Here is a 17,136-nt window from a genome sequence, read left to right as displayed (position 1 = left end):
GGATCAAACACAGGTCAGCAGCTGACATGTAGAGGAGTCGAGGGTTTAATCCTGCTTTTTAGATCGACATGAAGCTGAATATAGTACATGTGTTTATGTAAGAAGCAACTATTTAATTTTGAAAGATGTTCGTCATATGATAATTACTGACTGGAGGTTTGGAGGTTTTTACAATTGTGTCATTCAAAAGATCTTGTACAATAAAGTATTGCAGGATATTTTCCATTTGTTTACAATAAAAGTGACAGGAAACGTCAAACCCCTCAACAGTGGGATGAAAGTTTAGGAGAGGAAATATCAACCTATAGTCTTATATTTTGCATCGTGTTTAACCTTTCCATTTGTACAAGAAATGCCCTCATACAATGCAAAATCATCCATCATACCTATTAAACCAATGCCAGGATATCTGAAATCTATAATGGTGTTTTCCCTAAATATAACTGACATCGGCATTTTCCTGCAAACCATATGCACGTTTTGGCTCAGAGGTGAAGACAGAGATTACATATCACTGGAGAAACGGTTGAATCAAACCCTTCACTGCTTTAATCATGATCACCGTCTCTTCCCATATAAGGACATTAAAGGTCCAGTGTGTATTATTTAGTGGTGGTGAGGTTGCAGATCGTAACCAAGTGAATATCCCTCCCCTCACCCTGAAGTGTGTAAAAGAAACTACGATGGTTGTATGTATCGTAAACACAAGAAAGGCGTTCCCTACAGCCCCTTTCTATGTAGATATGAAGAGCTTATTCTAATCTACCGAAAACACAAGGATCCCCCTAAATCTCAGTAACTTCCACTGTGCAGGCGAATGAATGTTTCTGAAACTGCTGATCTCCTGGGATTTTCACACAACAGTTTCTAGAGTTTTCACTCAGAATGGTGTGAAAAACAAAAAACATCCAGTGAGCGGCAACTCAGTTGATGAGAGAGGTCAGAGGAGAATTGCCAGACTGGTTGGAGCTGACAGGAAGGCTACAGTAACTCAGATAACCACTCTTTACAAACTGTGGTGAGAAGAAAAGCATCAGAATGAACAACACCTTGAGCCTTGAGGTGGATGAGCTACAACACCAGAAGACCACATCAGGTCCCACTCCTGTCAGCCAAGAACAGAAATCTGAGGCTGCAGTGGGCGCAGACTCACCCAAACACTGGACAGCTGGAAAAACGTAGCCTGGTCTGATGCAATCATATCAACATGGACCAACATGGACCAGAATCTCAAAGAATCCATGTCACAAAGAACTGAGTCTATGTATAAATTCTATTTTACAGTGGATTTTGACTTCACCACTTAATAACTGAACACATGCACTTCTAATTCAAGCATCAACAAACTTGTTTTATTACACATCAAAGCAACACAAGTGACACTTGGTCCCACACTGCAGCACAGTCGAGGACAAATGAGTCAGAGCAACATTTAACTCAGCTGATCTCACATTTGGTCTCCAGCGAGCAGAAGTGAAAACACTCTGACATCTACAGCTAAATCTGACAGGACTAAATCTCTGTACGTACGCCTGTGACTCTACAGAGGACAGTGGGTTGAAGGTGTGGAAGGTGGAGCTGTCTGGTTTTAGTGACTGCAGAGTTATAGTAGGCAATAAGCAGTCATGAAGGTGAAGCTATGTCGCACCCTGCTGGTCAGTTAGACGTCCTGCAGGTCCTTCTGGATGTCCCAAAGCGTGTTGGCACTGGACTGCAGTTGGGCCACCTCCTCATCTGTCAGGGTCATGTTGACCACACTAGCCACACCCCCGTTGTTCAGCACGCAGGGCAGACTCAGATACACCTCATCGCTAATTCCATACATGCCCTGTTGATGGACACAAAACACTGTCTGTATGAGAATATAAACATCTATAAAACCAGAGATGCAAAAATTTATTATGCCCATATTCAAAATGAGTGAAAAAAGGAAGGACAATCTGTTATTTAAGGCATGAATTAAGTGTGATTATTACTTAACATAAATTTTAAATGTGTTACTTGTGGAAATAAAATGATCGTGCCCAGAGGTTTGCTACTAAGAACTTGATTTATGAAAACTAAACCTGAACTCAGAGGAAAAAAAAAGTCAGTTTTCATATTCAAGCCATCATAATAAATGTATAATAATAGGATTTTGTTTTGTTTATGAGCACAAACATTTTAAATGTATGCATTAAAGAACAATCTTTGCTGTTACTAGTCTTTTTACATTAAAATTACAATTACAAACATTATTTGATGTAAGTTCATGAAAGCTTTCAAAGGAAAAGCTATAGCCTGGCTTTTGTTAAAAACAGCCATGTGTGTGCAAATGTTTTAGAAGGATGAATGTGTGTGTGTGAACATCTTTTACCTTCACCATGGTGGAAACAGGATGAATCCTGTTCATGTTCCTCATGAGGCTCTCTGTCAGGTCAGCTACACTCAGACCAATCGCCCAGTTGGTGTAACCTTTCAGTTTGATCACGTCATAAGCACTGAGAGACACACGGACACAACGTAAAACACCAAAAACTGTGTTTGGACTTAGGTCTGTTTAATGTTGGGACTTCCTCCTGTTAGTTGATGTGAACAGTAATAAAGAAATGATTTGAGGTGTTAAAAATAAACTCAACACTCTAAGAAGCAGATTTTGCCTTGTGACTGGTGCTGTTGTCCTCTACAACAGCAGGAGAGATGAATATGTAATTTATGTCTGAACCTTGAATATCAGATGATCTCACATTTCAAATCTAGTTTCCAGAAAAAAAGTATTATTTTCATACCAATATAATGCTAGTTCATATACATGACAGAGGAGGGAAATATGGATCCAATTAAATTGTTACATTTTCATTTTCCCTCTGTTTTGATGTGACTATTATTATTCAAAGAATCAGATCATATAAAGTTTAATTAATGTGTAATTCCACTGAGACAAATTATTTTCACTATTTTACTGGAGTAAGGTATTTTAAAAAATGCTAAAAATTATACAGATTTACAATTATGATTATTTAAGGTCTAAGTTTTGATTAAATCTTGAGTTCATTGTGATATTATCATTCATTTAGACACTAAAACAGTTAACCAAAATATCTAGATATGAGTATTTGGCCAAAATATGATTACATTGTTAATCAAGGAAATGTGAACAACTCAAGTGAATTATGGTCTACCTGTCCACCACCATTTTGTGGGTCTCCCTCCAGTTCTCTTCATCACAGTCAGTGCCAATGTCCGGGTTTAATGTCTGCAGGTTGACTCCAGCTACGTTTGTTCCACTCCACACAGGCACTAAAACACACGTTGAAACCATCACCCTCCTTTTATAAACTTCAAACATGATAGTGCTACTTTCTTTGTGCTTGCTCCCAGGCTGTAAGTTCAGAAGGCTGAAAAAACACAAATGCCACAAATCCTCACCGCTGGTGTCTCCATGTTCTCCCAGGATCCATCCGTTGAAGCTGCTGGGGTGGATTCCCAGTTTGTCGGCTATCAGGAAGCGGAAGCGGGCTGAGTCCAGGTTGGTGCCGCTGCCGATGACGCGGTGCTTTGGAAGGCCGCTCAGTTTCCAGGTCACATAAGTCAGCACATCCACTGTTGAAGAGACTTGTTAGCACTGTTGTCTTTGTGTGAGAGACAAAAGACAGAGAGTGAAGAAATGTGTAAGGCAGCACCTGGGTTGGAAACCACAATGATGATGCAGTCTGGGCTGTATTTGACGATCTGAGGGACGATGTGCTTAAAGATGTTGACGTTTCTCTGGACGAGGTTCAGTCTGCTCTCCCCCTCCTGCTGACGCACTCCAGCTGTCACCACTACAATGCGTGAGTTTGCTGTCACAGAGTAATCTGAAAGAGAAAAAGGAAGGAGGTAATTTGTTGTAATGGTAAAGAAGGTAAAAGCTCTGTCTTCACTTTCAGATTCCAATCCATCAAATCAAACATGATTCACTGATCATCTAAAGGTACAGGGGTTTGTACCTATAGATGATCAGTGAATCATGTTTGATGGATAAAAACCAGACCGTTGTTTCATTTTTACAGGGAAAAAAAAGCGGTCAGTGCTTGCCGGCCAGCTGCACTCTGCAAACACCTGAACTGTGTTTTATCAGACTAAGATTGCTAAGATTTCCTTTCATGGCATGTCTATGAACTTGCCTTTGTCTGCCACGATTTTTGGGGTTTTGAGGAAGAGACTGCCGTGCTGCAGATCCATCATCTCTCCTTTCAGCTTGTCCTCCATCACGTCCACCAGGGCCAGCTCATCAGCCAGCTCCTGCACACATCCGGGACACAGCATTCACCTCACAATAAACTCATTCAGCAACATCAGATCATAACTACATAGTTACTTGCTTACCTAACCTTGTACCTAGCTACTATGCAAGTAGTGACCTGCTTTACATAGATATACATGTAATGAGTGTTGAAATGTAGGTAAAGGGATTTATCACTGAGTATTGAATCTATGATCTGTGATTTAAATTAGGGTTCACCGTTTTTTGAACTTGTATTTGTATTAATTGCATTAGTTATATTGAAATGTGGAAATTAGCTAGTGTCTAAAATGTAATACACTAAACTAGGTACAGAAGAAGATGTTGCCCAATTTCAGCTCAAGAACAGCCAGGCTGAACTGCTTTTGTAGGAAATAACTGTATGTTTTGCCTTTTGATGACACATATGTTTCTCTGCTATTGTCACCACACCTTCACAAGGACAGTGCAGGGATAACACCCAGATCAGACACCAAGAGATCAGTAATCAGTCTTGGAGGATCCTGGGTATTACCCCATCCCGTCACACCAGCAGGAAGCAAGGTAATCTGAGCAGAAGCAGAACAGGGGCAGGGCTCTTACCCTGAGCAGTATGCTGATAGCACAGGCCATGCCAACCTGGCCCACACCCACTACTGTCACTTTATTCTTGGGGGGCTCAGGGGGACCACTGAACAGCGGGGTGATCAGCTTCTGCAGGATTGAGGCCATTTTAAATGCTGAGGAATGTAAATGAAAGAAGAAATGGAAGAAAACAAGAGAAGAGTATTCCTGGTCAGACATACAGTGTATGTTAGTTGTTAATAAGTGATAAACATTTCAGACAGACACACCCGAGGCAAACAGTCCTGCAACCAGAAAGCCAGCTTCGTGCTCAAACTTCATAAATACTGCATTCAGGATGTAGCATGTTATAGTCAAGAGTGTTGAGGGATTACAAATTAAGCCTGACATTTATCTCAGTAGCACCAATGGAAGCATCACTTTTCTGACATCTAGATCCCTCACAAGAAAAAAGAAAACACATTGACTGAGCTCTGTCCTCCACATTATCCTTCTGCAGAGTTCACCTTCAAAAGACACGTAGCCAGACACAAAAACAGCAGCAATACTTGCATTGTTGGGCGATGCTCCGAGCTGCAAGGTATAAATACCACCATGTAATCAGCATGGCAAACTGAATGAATACCTAAGGTGTGTTTCCACAGAGCTGCGTACCCCCTGCATCCACAACACCTCCCACAGTCACTGTTTGTACAATCCAGACAGTCGAGGCAGGTATCCGGTCAGCTGCAGCAATAGCACAGAGCACATGTGACTCAGGGCCAGACCGGGGAGCTGTGAGCTGAGAGCTGCACAGAGCTCCACTCCTCCCCTGTCCTCTCCCTCCCCAAATGGAGGATGGAGCACTATAATCGGATGCCAAACTTGACTGACTGACTGCAGACTGTTAAAGGAGTTAGTGTAATCCCTTAACGCTGCCTCCATCTGCTGCACCTGCACAACAGATGAACATTAACCTTGTATCTAATAGGATGTCTCTAAAGAACAATAACAATTGATTTCTATTTTCTATTATTATGAATATATTTAATAATTAATGTTTCCCCAATTCTCCCTCTGAGATAAGCACAGTGTAATGCATTAGCTATTATTACAACTATATTGATACCATTGTTAAATAGTGATATCCAGAAACAGAATCTGAATTATATATGATTTAGTGGCCAATGAATATTTTGCTGTATTATACATTTGGGAATGGTTTGATACAGGATGCTGCACATCGTAAGTGAAAAGCATATGGTACTGATACTAAGACATCTGGATAATTAACCCATCTATAAATGAGGTAAAAGACTCAGTGTATAAAGACCCATTGAAAGTGCATTGGGGAAAACTGTCCATTCATTAGCCCCATGAAACTGGATTACCAAGAGAAAGCACCATGCACTCCATGCATGTAAACATGAGCGGTTAATGAGGTGGCTTAGCCTGCAAGGTCACAGGGGGACAATGGTTTTCCTGACTTATCATTATTATAAATGTATGCTTGGTACCTGAATGATCAAACAACAGGAGTATCATCAGATCATTGGGTTTTATGTAAATGTTGTAGAAAAGACAGCTGTGTAGGGACCTGTCGAATGTTCGTATGTGACAGAGAAGCTTATGTCGCACTTGAACTTGAACACAGACAGTCGGAGTTCGACTGTTTGAATACGGTGCAAAGATAATTATATAACTGAGGCAAGCTGGTATACTTACTGATAAAGCTGGACATTAACCTGTAGTGTAATCTATAAACATTTAATAATTCTAAATTCCTATGTTACATTTTAAAAAGATTCATACTATAGGGACAATACAGTAAATTGTGTAAAAATTGTAACTTTGGCTTATTTTTTAGGTTTTATAGGTAATTATTTGATGAGCCACAAAGTTCCAGAGAAAAATACATCTCAAAGAAACAACCTGCCCCCCTCTTTCAAAAGAAACCTACACATGCTATACCTGAATGGCTATGGTATTAATGTTTTAATTTTCAATTTGTTGTTCTTTATAGTATAGAAAGACAGTATCCTTTCAGTGATGCAGATGATGATTCTGTCAGTGCATCTGGAGATAAATAAACATCTGTAAAAACAACTGTCAACAGACCCATGTATATACTGTTGATAAACAGATTGCAAAAATAAATGCTACTTGCAGTTCTATATGGGCTGATCTGAGCTGAGCATGTTCAGTTGTTACAAAATTACAAAACTTTTTCCACAAAAAGACAAGTTCAGCATAAATGTAGATAAATATAATCCCCCTCAAAGAAACAAATTCAAACTCAGTCTAGATCCGCCTGCTTCCATCAGATTTTTCAAATCTACACAATATAAAAACATGGCTGTTCACCTGTTGTCTTGAGGGTCCGGCTACTTTGTATACAAATTCTTGTCGTTTCTCCAATGCTACAATAGGACTCACCCTTGCAAGTGTTGTGCTGTGCGCCTGCTCCTCTTCCTGCTGTGCTGTCAGGCTGCAGCCTACTGGATTTAATTGACTAAGCCTCTCCATCCCCTTCAAAGTCTCAGTTTGGCACCACAACGGTCACCTCAGTCAGCTGGTACAAGATTCAGAAGACAGAGAGTAAAGAAAAACAGAGACGGTTAGAAAACTGGTCCACATACCACATTGAAAAAGGTTGTTAATAACATATTAATAACATAAATCACAATTATGATAACTGTTTATTATCATATTATTATGCTAAAAACTAGTTAAGGTCCAGTGAAGGACCACTGCAGTGTTTTGGCTGAGAAGATTGTTTCACATTAAAATGACACCTGCACTTGAAACGATCTTAGAGCACGACCAATGCAGTTAAAGACACAAACATGACTATACAAGACAGATAACTGATTAGCTGTGAAGAGCAGCTACACTCAAGATTGCTGTTAGTCTTATATTAAATACAAACAGGTTATTAGTATTTACTAACAATCAGCCAGAGATGTTGTCCACCTCAGTTATGGAAAAGTTCCTTACTAACATTTTTTTCATTTACACTTATTTGAAATTTGCTTTTGTTTCTCTAGAAACTCCAGTAGAATTGGCTACACTCAAGAGCCGACAACCCTCTAGAAATAATATAATTAAGATGTGTCTCAATTTAGTGTCCAATGGTCAAAGTAAAATACAGAAAACTATAATTGTATTGTGTTAAAATGCAAAGACTACATTTGCATCTTTCATTAAAAAAATCTTCAAAATCCCTGGGGTGGGCACTTTTTAGTACCTACAAATATACCTGTCCATGGTGGAGAGGAGGTCATGTTGCTCATGTCCTAATGGCACCTAGAAGTCGCTCGACATCCTGGATCATGTTCCTTTATATATGTTTACAATCTCTATATAATTCCTGTTCATCCATAATGTAAATCTACTATGTGCTCTATTCTGTGTACACAACACCTAAATGGCCTTCACAGAGCAATAAGGCCACTCTTCTTTGCTCAGCATCTGGGGGGACTCACTGGACAGAGAGAAAGCAAGTCTGCAAAGGAAACCTGTGCACTACACTGAAACACAGCAAAGTATGAGATAGATGTAACAACTGGCACTTGTGTTGATTAATAAAAATATTCGCATATTTAAAGGTTATTTACAGGCTAAATTAAATCTGTAGGAAGTCTGCAGGGCACTTTAGGATGGTAAAAAAGGTTAGCAGTGTTGTCAACTTTAAGTTCACCATAAACAGAAGAAACAGAGAGGTATTAATACACACCCAGCAGCTGCTAATGAGGGCTGCTTCCACAGGGAGGACATCAACATCCTGATGGGACACAGCAGGTCAAGCTGTAACATTTCAAGGGATAATGGTAGCTACATGTCAGGTGTATAGAGGCCACGAAAACAGAAGGAAAATGAACACGGTAAGAAAACGTTACTTGTTTGGCAAAGCATCTTCGATGACTCCACTCATGGCTAGCTTAAGGTTAGCTAGCCGTTGTAACATTTATATAGTTGGGTAAAGCTAAAATATGTTAACCCCTTCCCTCCAGTGTCGGTTTAATAGACAAACGGTTGCCGCGTTTAAAGTGAAAGTATTGTTGTATCAAACCCTCCATTGAGTTCAATTAATCAGGGAACATTAAGTTGTATTTAACAAACTAACATTATTACCGCCGTTCTTACCGAAGTAAAGAAGCAACGTTGGTTTAACCGTTTTTTTTTTTAATCCCAAGAAAAGGAGATGTTCGATTTCTTACACCCCTCTCGCTGGTTTTGTTCTTTTTGAACCGTAATCCGTCCAGATTGAGGGCCCCGCCCGCCGGGACCGTCGCGGTGGCCGGATTTAGTGCACACCTCAGCTGGTCTGTGAGTAACGTGAAAGACGGTTAACAATTTAAAGTGGCCCTATTTAGTATTTATAAGCAGGATATTAACATCTCTTGAATGGTTTGTAACACACTATAATGTTGTGAGCAGCTCTACGGACATATTTAGGTTTTAACATACAGTATTTGCAAGCAATTATAATTTATGGCATGAAGTCAAATTTTGTTACTGTAATGTATTTCATTATCTGTTTGTACAGCAGCCTCAACTTCCTGGTGTCTGCATGAGCTATAGTTGTTAAATACGTTTATATGCTGTTTATAAATGCTAAATAGAAGGAATTTAAACTGTTTCCTTAAAGACTCCTGCTGCATTTTTTTTCAAATTACGCATATGCTGTGACAAAAATCACTGGTTTTGTCTTTGACTGATGTCCAGGCAGACCTAAAGAAGACAAAAGAAAAAAATCTCTGGTAACAACCAAGTTTATTTTATGATACACCGCCTACATTATCATAAATAAACAGATTAAAAATCCTTACCCACATAACCCCTGTCATTTCTGTCCATTGTGGGAGAGCTGCCTGATGATGAATCCATTGTGTTAAATCAGCAAGGTTCAGATTAAGATACAGTATCACTTGCATGTATTACATATTGCTTTCAAATGTTACCTTAAAATGTGCTATAAAAAAGTTGAACACACCGCTTTAGAAAAATATCAAAATAGAAACAAAGATCCCCCAGAAGTCTTCCCAGCCTCAACATCACCTTCCAATGAATAAATCCTTGCACCTCATTAACTACAGCGTGTTAATTATGGTAATTTGCACAGGCAGAGGTAATCAAGAGTTCTGAAGAGAATATACTGATTAACTGTCCCAAAAAAGATTTACTTTCTCCAGATCTGCAATGTCTGGACACATGCAGTCAGTGAGGTGGGCTATGTGGGTGCACTGCAACAGCCAGTCCTGCATTTAAGACTGAAGGATCAGAAATCCAACAAAAACAAAATAAAAGAAAGCACAACAGAGCACTAAAACCCAAAGCATGTAAACTCATATGGGCACACCGGCAGGGCTGGAAAATCAATAATCTATGATCAAACACTGCAATTTCAGTTTCCTCAAGGAGTACTGGTCAGATAAATGGTAGATTATCAGCTGTTAATAGCTGTTTCATTTAAGATTTTCTGTTTGAAAATTGATGAGGATGATACAAGAGCCAAATGTACAGTACATTTCCTTCTGTCTTACAATTCAATGACAGTAAAAATCATGATTACAATACAGACTGACCAGAATTATCAGTTTAGTCATAAACATAGAGCCCCATATATGATGACTCAAGCAGTGATCAGCCACTGGAGGGAAAAAAAAGTTTGTTTTTACTTCAACATGAACGTGGGCTGATTTTCTTCATGCAGTGATGTGACCTGATTACACCACGTGTCTCCTCCCAGCACAGACCACAATAAAAAGGTTGAGCTGAATTGACCTGAGCACCATAGAAATAATGAATCACTCTACCTAATTCTACAGCTACAGAGAAAATTTTGAAATTTATATAGAAACACATGTAGACATTCTGGTATTAGTAGTAGCGCTGCTTTGTGCTTGAAAAATGGGAGGGCACTAAGTGCTAACAGTGTCCAGGCACTTCACCATCAGAAAAACACCTGGCACAGCTTTAGAAACTACAGTATGACCTTCAAAAACTATAACCATGCATGAATAAACTCGCCTCTCCATTCTGCACTTGTTTCTACAGACAAGGGTTAAATACACACAAAGACACAAACAATTCACAGATTAAAATCAACATTAAAATTAGTCTCTTCTGACTGCCACAAAAAAAGGGTTATCCAGAAGCTACTGTTTGAGTTATACCTCCCTCTTGTGGTGGGAGGAAAGCTGGACTCCAGAGAGGAAAAAGTTTATCATTCCAATTAAATCTATGTCCTTTGTCCAACCATGTAGGAAAAGGTAAGAGGTGAGCCAAGTTTTCTGCTTGAGTTATGGTGTGCTGTGGCAGGTGGCAGGGAGGTGGTGTGGGCATGGCGAGGGACTGCTGAGGGTCTTTACTTCCCACCGCTCTCTGCAGCACCGCTGCTGCTGATGCCCAGGTAAGTGGCTGCGTTGTCCACAGCGCCCTGGAGTGGGACAATGACCCTGTCCAGGAGGCCTTTCAGGGTGTTGATCTGATCCTCATCCAGGTTCTGGTAGGCATAGTAGAGAGAACCACCCACCACAACAAGGAGCAGGAGTTTGAGCAACATGGACAGGAAGCCTCGTCGGGCTGCGGGTTTGCTCGAAAAGATGGTGCTGCCCGGTCGAGAGAAAGACTCTGAGTAAGAGCGGCTCTCAGTGTGGACGCTGTGCTGCACGCGGGACTCATCCAGCCAGTACTCACTTGGTTTTACAGGTCGACCAGCAGCCCCTCGGATTGGGCGCCTGCAGGTTGCACTAATCAGAGAAACAATAAAATCAATGTTTAGTGCTAATTAACTACCAAAAACACTTAACTAAAGGTCCAATGTACTAGCTTCTTCCCAAGCTTCCAACCACATCTCACAATCTTCCTCAGCAGGTGACGTTTGCTCAGGTGGTATTGAGACAGCTGTCCCAACTGACCACCCCAAAGTGTATGGGGTAAAGTTGTGGCCCCCATCTCTGTTTGGGGTTGGTCTTTGGCTTCAGATGTGACAGCTGTCTTCATGAAAACTGAACAAGCTCCAACAAGTGAACAAGACTGAAATAAGGTTGGGAACTGTGGAAAAAGCTAGTAAGTGAACCTTGACTTAGGATCAAACTATTGTTCCAAGGTCAATTTTTAGGTTAACATTTTGGTTATCTATTTTCCACAATACATTGATGTTTGGTAGTATGTGATTTATGTGCAAGTCCAAAAAAATCAAAATCAATTGTTACCTGATGCCTGTTGGTGTGCTTATTTCATTGGCAAGGATATCTTCAACAACACTCTCACTGGCTTTCTTTGGGGTCTCTTCAATAATAATTTCCTCCACCACCACCTGTCAGTGTAATATAAAAACATGTTCATAAAAATAGAAATAACATTCTTATCGCCAAGCTCTGGAATAACAAATTGTACCTCACCTTGGTTTGTCGTCTACTGCTGGTCCTGGCGGTAACTGGAGCCTTCCCTCTGCTCCTCACAGGCTTCTCTACCACAGGAACTGGCTCTGGTTCAGGGGCAGTGATCTCTTCTGAAAAAACACAGGCAATGTAAACACAACAGTGTAACATGGTCATGTCAGTACAGAAATCAGTGTTTTTTCAACATCAAACCTGCTAAACCTTGATAAACCAGCAAGAGGCTGGTTATTTATGTTATTCGTTATGGCAAGTAGAATGAATTTTACAAAATCATGAGCAGTGTGCTGTCAGAACTCACCATCTTCCTTGTCACTGTACTGGTCAGAATTTGTGTTGCCATTCTGGTTACTGTCCACCTTGGGGAGAGCTGTGACATCTGTAGGAACTTCAGGTTCAGCTGGAGGCTGGTCCAAAAGCTTCTGCAGCTTCTTCTCATACAACTTGCGGGTTGTGGCTGAATGGATGTGACAAAGGAATGAAAAGGGGTAAATAAAATGTAACACATTGTTCTTTCACTTCAGCCGGATGGATACATTTTTTGTTGAAATAAATAACCTTACTGATGCATGCCGTGATATGTGTATTATATTTTTGTGTAAAACCTTATTTCAGTATTCAAATGTGAGCCCAGTTTCATAATCATAATGTCCACAGTATGAAAAGTGAAGACCAGTAGGGATGATAAAGGCCTATTTACTAGTCATAAGCAAATAGACAGAAGAATGGATGGATGGATTAACCCATTAAAAAATACTTAATTAACTAAGTTCCTCATATGATAATATAAAGTCAAAGCCAGGTCTGGAACAATAGTGCTGGGGATTTCCCTGTCAGTTTTTGCTAAAATCACAAACATTTTACACGTAAAGAAATAAAACATTTAACACTTATGTGAATTTTTAAAAAATTTTTTATACCTTCTTTGTCTTTTTTTTTTTTTTAGAAAACAGTTAAGTTTGATGAACTAGTTGAAACAAAGACAAAATACGTGTTTTAGTTCATGTTCACAAAAATTGCTTTGTTACTATGTTTTCATACGCGCTAAATTAAATTAATAAATATTTCAAGTTTTTTGTGTCTTTGAATAACTAAAATCTAAGACATGCCAACTCACCAACAATAGGTCCCGAGTCCACACCATGCTTTGCCAGCTGTTGTTTTAAATCATCATCAGTCAGGTCTGTCACTTCCATTTCCTCTATGCGAGGCTTGTCTGTCTTTTTAGTAGCTTTCTGCAGAAAAAAAATAAGTTGTATATATCATACAAGCCATAGTTCACACCAATCTATACAGACGACCACAGTTTCAAATCTGAGTTATCCACAAATCAAATCCAACTACAATCTATTATGACAAACTAAAACTTACTCTTCCGGATCGACTTTTGTTGGACACCACGGGAGCAGGTAACTCCTCGTCGCTGGAGAAGGTGTCTGCAGGTGGGCTCTTCTTGCTGTTCATTACGGTTAAGTTTTTCAGATACAGCTGCACATACACTTCTTTTTTATGCTCTCCGCTGGGAAGTGGCACATTGTTGGCAGTGAGCTCATTCTTCAGCTTATCTTTCGTGAGAATCGACGGATCTTCGAGGAATTCTGCCATGCTTCAGTTTTCTCTTCAACCGATGTGAGGTCTCTTTTTCTTTTTTGCCGCTTCAGTCGGCAGCTAGAAACAACATCAACAACAGCGGGAACGTGACCGAACGGCGCTGTTGTCAAACACGACTGGCGCCTACCCGCTGCCAATTCAGCTAGCGGGAGAGAAGTGGTTTATTAAAATAAACGTCCAGTTCTGCCTCTTAGCCTAATATTTAAAATATTGACAGGTAGCTTTGATTTTTCGAAAGCAGATACACGCGTGTGCTGCAAATGGAGTTGATGCAAAAATCAAAACTCACCGGATGTAATGTAACTGAATTAGCTTAGCTTCAAACCGGTCCACTTGCCTCTGTCTGTCCGCGGTCGCAACAAGGCCACACAACAAGCTGCGCCGCTATTGGATGGAACCCCGCAGTACGCTGCACTCTGATTGGCCGGCTATGAATGGAACAGTCGCAGGCCGCCGCCACAAAGAAACCGCAGGCTGTGTGTTTTAGATAACGGCTTTACACAAATCCGCCACACATTTACACTATTGTCTCAGTTTAGCGGCGTTTTGTGCATTTTTATGTTTAATAAGTAGACAAAAGCGGGTTTAAACATGTCATTCGAGTTGCATTAAGTGATGAGAGACCAATGTTAATGGCGGTTTAATGGCACTGACTGGTCCCTGCGTTTATACAGATCACTTTCAGTTTGTGAAGCATGTTTATGGCATGAATTTGGTCTAATCCTAAATGGTTAATAACAGTTCGCACTTCATAACAATAACTTCAGTCATGGCCTGAGTAACCTTCTATGGGTATCTATCTTGTAATTGTAGTATCAGACTTCACAAGTTATAACTTGATATTTGACATTGTAGATTTTTTATAATACTAATAATGTAACATTTAAAAATTGCAGATAAAAAACAACAACAACAACTATTGATTCCAGGGTTTTAGGGCCTTCCCTATGTTGGGGCCTTGGATACTTAGTTCCACCATTCCCCTCACTACTAGACTCTTCGTTTTCATATTACATAATATGTATGGAAACTTTAAGACCATTAAGATGAAATCTGTTCATGTAACAGAAGAGGGCAGCAAGAGCCACATTATAGGGTGACTTGAGGAGTCTTATAAAGCACTGAATTTAGTTTCCTCACAAAAAAGGCCTTCAAGGGTATTAAAATGTCTTAAATTTAATTTACAAAACTCTCAAATATTTTCTCATCCCTGCTTAAGGCATTCATATTAGTTCTAAAATGTTTCTGTGAAGGCTGGATTACCTACTGGGAAAAGTGGGGAACTGCCCTGAGGCCCCACAAATCTCCAGGTTTACTCCATATCATTTGGGTTTGCATAATTAGATTAATCACAGATTTCATAGAAATTTGCACCAGTGTAAGTACAATATCAACAATGACAGGTTCTCCATCCTCTAACTTGTGGCTCTAGTCTCACTGTTTTAGTTCATTTTTTGCTCATTTTTTAATGTTGTGTTTTATCAAATTTCTTCCATTTCGTCTGTGTCAAATAATTAACACAGAAAATTTTATCACAGGAGTATTGTCGGGCTGCAACTATAACAATTTTTATTATACATACATCTGACACTTACTTTCTTTATTAATCAATTGATTGTTTAGTGTGTAAAAATGCCAGAAAATAGTGAAAAACAAACATACTAACATATTTAAATTGCTGTTTTTGTCTGGCCAACAAAGATTATGTGCTTACTATCATAGAAAATAGGGAAAACTGGCAAATATTGACTTTTGAGAAGCTTTGGTATTTTTGCTAAAAATGTCCCAAAGGTTTAATTAAATATCAAAATTGTTGCCAATTCATTTTATCCGCCCATCAACTATTCAATTAATGTACTAATCATTAAAGCTTTAGAATACTGGCTGGTTTCTGGGTAAAAAACGAAGCTGGCATGTACGATGGGGGTCAATAGGGACCCAACAACATAATGTTGCTGGATGTTTATCTTGCCATGGTTTCTGTATGTGTTTGCAGTCTGTCAGGAGACATTATATTAAATTAAATCAAATTGCTTTCTATGTGGTATTTAAGTCTTACATTTCAAAAATTCTAATAATTCAAAAGAAACATGGGGTTGTCTTATTTGGGGTTTCATGTTGCTCAATATCTAGTCAACAAGAAAACAAACTTGATATAAGGCAATAAAACACAGAAGTTACAACATAGTTCTTCACAGAAAGAAGAAAATGGGAAAGAGGAGTATAAAAGAGGCAAAAGAAGAAGTAACATAAAGAATACAAATGAGTTTTAAGATGATTTTTTGAAATTAGCACTAATTTGGCTGTTCAAGAGTTGAAGAGCAATGACAGCATCAGTACAATCACCATTAGTTAAATGTGGCAGAAGTCTCAGCACAGAAAATCTGAGGGATCACAGGCCAGACACACTGTTATCTGATACTGAGTAAAGGTTTTAGGCATTTTAGATGTTTCGATTATTAACCATGATGCAATACCATAAGGGAGGCATCTGATCGTTCCTAAATTCATTCTGCAGCATGACAACAACAACTCCAAACATACAGCCAGAGTCATAAAGAACTGTCTTCAGAGACAAGAAAAACAAGGAGTCCTGTAGCATATGTTCTGCCCCCCAGAAGAGTCAACATCATGGAGTCAGTCTGGGATCACATGAAGAAACACAAGACACTGACACAGACTAAACCCACAGAACAACTGTGACAAGTTCTCCAAAATACTTGGAACAACAACCTATCAAGTACCTTGAAAAAGTGCACCAAGAAGAACGGGTTTTAAAGAAGAAAGGTGGTCACACCAAATATTGATTTGATTTAGGTTTTTTGTGTATCAATAGGACACAAAAAGAAAGAATAACAAAAAAGGACAAAAAGTGACGCAATCATCATTTTCTTTTAGCTAAGTCACAGACGAAATACGTTCTAGCTTCTCTAATAGGACAACATGCTTTTCTCCGTTTTACGTTATTGCGTATTGAATATCTTTACAATTTGGACCGTTGGTTGGACAAAACAAGACATCAGCTCGTGCTGTGGGAAACTGAGGCCTGTAGCCTGATAATCAGAGTGAACTGCCATTATTGAATTGCTGAATAAATATGAGATGTGGGCAGCAATTTGGAGGTCTGGAAGCAGGCTAATATTTCAGTATTTACTGACATCTTACAGGCTAAACAATCAATCATTTAATCAATAATGAATATAATCTCTAGAAACAGCTCTCCACACATGGCAGTGTGTGACCATGTCTTGACTTTCTTGGATCTCTGGGCATGCTGGTCTCTAACTCTGTGGTGTCCCCCCTTCCTGCCGT

At 39.5% G+C, this 17,136-nt stretch overlaps 2 protein-coding genes across 5 annotated transcripts; both read right to left on the bottom strand.

Annotated features, from left to right (window-relative positions):
* Positions 1 to 1,330: 1,330 nt before the first annotated feature.
* On the bottom strand, positions 1,331 to 9,042 carry ldhbb (lactate dehydrogenase Bb). 4 transcript variants are annotated; one of them, XM_056387452.1, is made up of 10 exons: positions 8,954 to 9,042; positions 8,544 to 8,614; positions 7,244 to 7,379; positions 4,847 to 4,983; positions 4,146 to 4,263; positions 3,663 to 3,836; positions 3,409 to 3,582; positions 3,162 to 3,279; positions 2,357 to 2,480; positions 1,331 to 1,828 (listed from the first exon to the last, which is right to left on the bottom strand). In XM_056387452.1, the coding sequence occupies exons 4-10, from the start codon at positions 4,973 to 4,975 to the stop codon at positions 1,661 to 1,663; spliced, it is 1,005 nt and encodes a 334-aa protein (XP_056243427.1). In that variant the 5' UTR covers positions 4,976 to 4,983; positions 7,244 to 7,379; positions 8,544 to 8,614; positions 8,954 to 9,042; the 3' UTR covers positions 1,331 to 1,660. The 4 variants fall into 4 exon arrangements, with proteins under 4 accessions (XP_056243427.1, XP_056243428.1, XP_056243429.1 ...); XM_056387453.1 differs by having other exon boundaries at positions 8,544 to 8,591; positions 8,954 to 8,970; XM_056387454.1 differs by lacking the exons at positions 7,244 to 7,379; positions 8,544 to 8,614; positions 8,954 to 9,042 and adding an exon at positions 5,454 to 5,619.
* Positions 9,043 to 9,566: 524 nt separating this feature from the next.
* tmpob (thymopoietin b) lies at positions 9,567 to 14,183 on the bottom strand. The gene is made up of 7 exons (XM_056387449.1): positions 14,114 to 14,183; positions 13,585 to 13,966; positions 13,331 to 13,448; positions 12,515 to 12,670; positions 12,217 to 12,326; positions 12,028 to 12,131; positions 9,567 to 11,562 (listed from the first exon to the last, which is right to left on the bottom strand). Exons 2-7 carry the CDS (start codon positions 13,816 to 13,818, stop codon positions 11,178 to 11,180), a joined length of 1,107 nt encoding a protein of 368 aa, XP_056243424.1. The 5' UTR covers positions 13,819 to 13,966; positions 14,114 to 14,183; the 3' UTR covers positions 9,567 to 11,177.
* Between the last annotated feature and the right edge of the window lie 2,953 nt (positions 14,184 to 17,136).

This window comes from Seriola aureovittata, chromosome 10 (assembly GCF_021018895.1).
Source record: "Seriola aureovittata isolate HTS-2021-v1 ecotype China chromosome 10, ASM2101889v1, whole genome shotgun sequence".
Taxonomy (NCBI): Eukaryota; Metazoa; Chordata; class Actinopteri; order Carangiformes; family Carangidae; genus Seriola; species Seriola aureovittata.
The sequence above is the reverse complement of the archived record's forward strand: the minus strand, read 5'-3'. Positions and strand labels throughout refer to the sequence as shown.

Excerpts from the sequence above, each read along its gene's own strand:
- tmpob (XM_056387449.1), bottom strand. The coding sequence starts at position 13,818 with ATGGCAGAATTCCTCGAAGATCCGTCGATTCTCACGAAAGATAAGCTG. Across the intron at positions 12,327-12,514 it reads GTACAGTGACAAGGAAGATG|AAGAGATCACTGCCCCTGAA; the intron begins GTGAGTTCTGAC and ends GTGTTTTTTCAG. Across the intron at positions 11,563-12,027 it reads AGCACACCAACAGGCATCAG|TGCAACCTGCAGGCGCCCAA; the intron begins GTAACAATTGAT and ends TTCTCTGATTAG.
- ldhbb (XM_056387451.1), bottom strand. The coding sequence starts at position 5,435 with ATGCTGATTACATGGTGGTATTTATACCTTGCAGCTCGGAGCATCGCC. Across the intron at positions 3,837-4,145 it reads AAAAATCGTGGCAGACAAAG|ATTACTCTGTGACAGCAAAC; the intron begins GCAAGTTCATAG and ends TTTCTCTTTCAG. Across the intron at positions 3,280-3,408 it reads AGAACATGGAGACACCAGCG|TGCCTGTGTGGAGTGGAACA; the intron begins GTGAGGATTTGT and ends CGTGTGTTTTAG.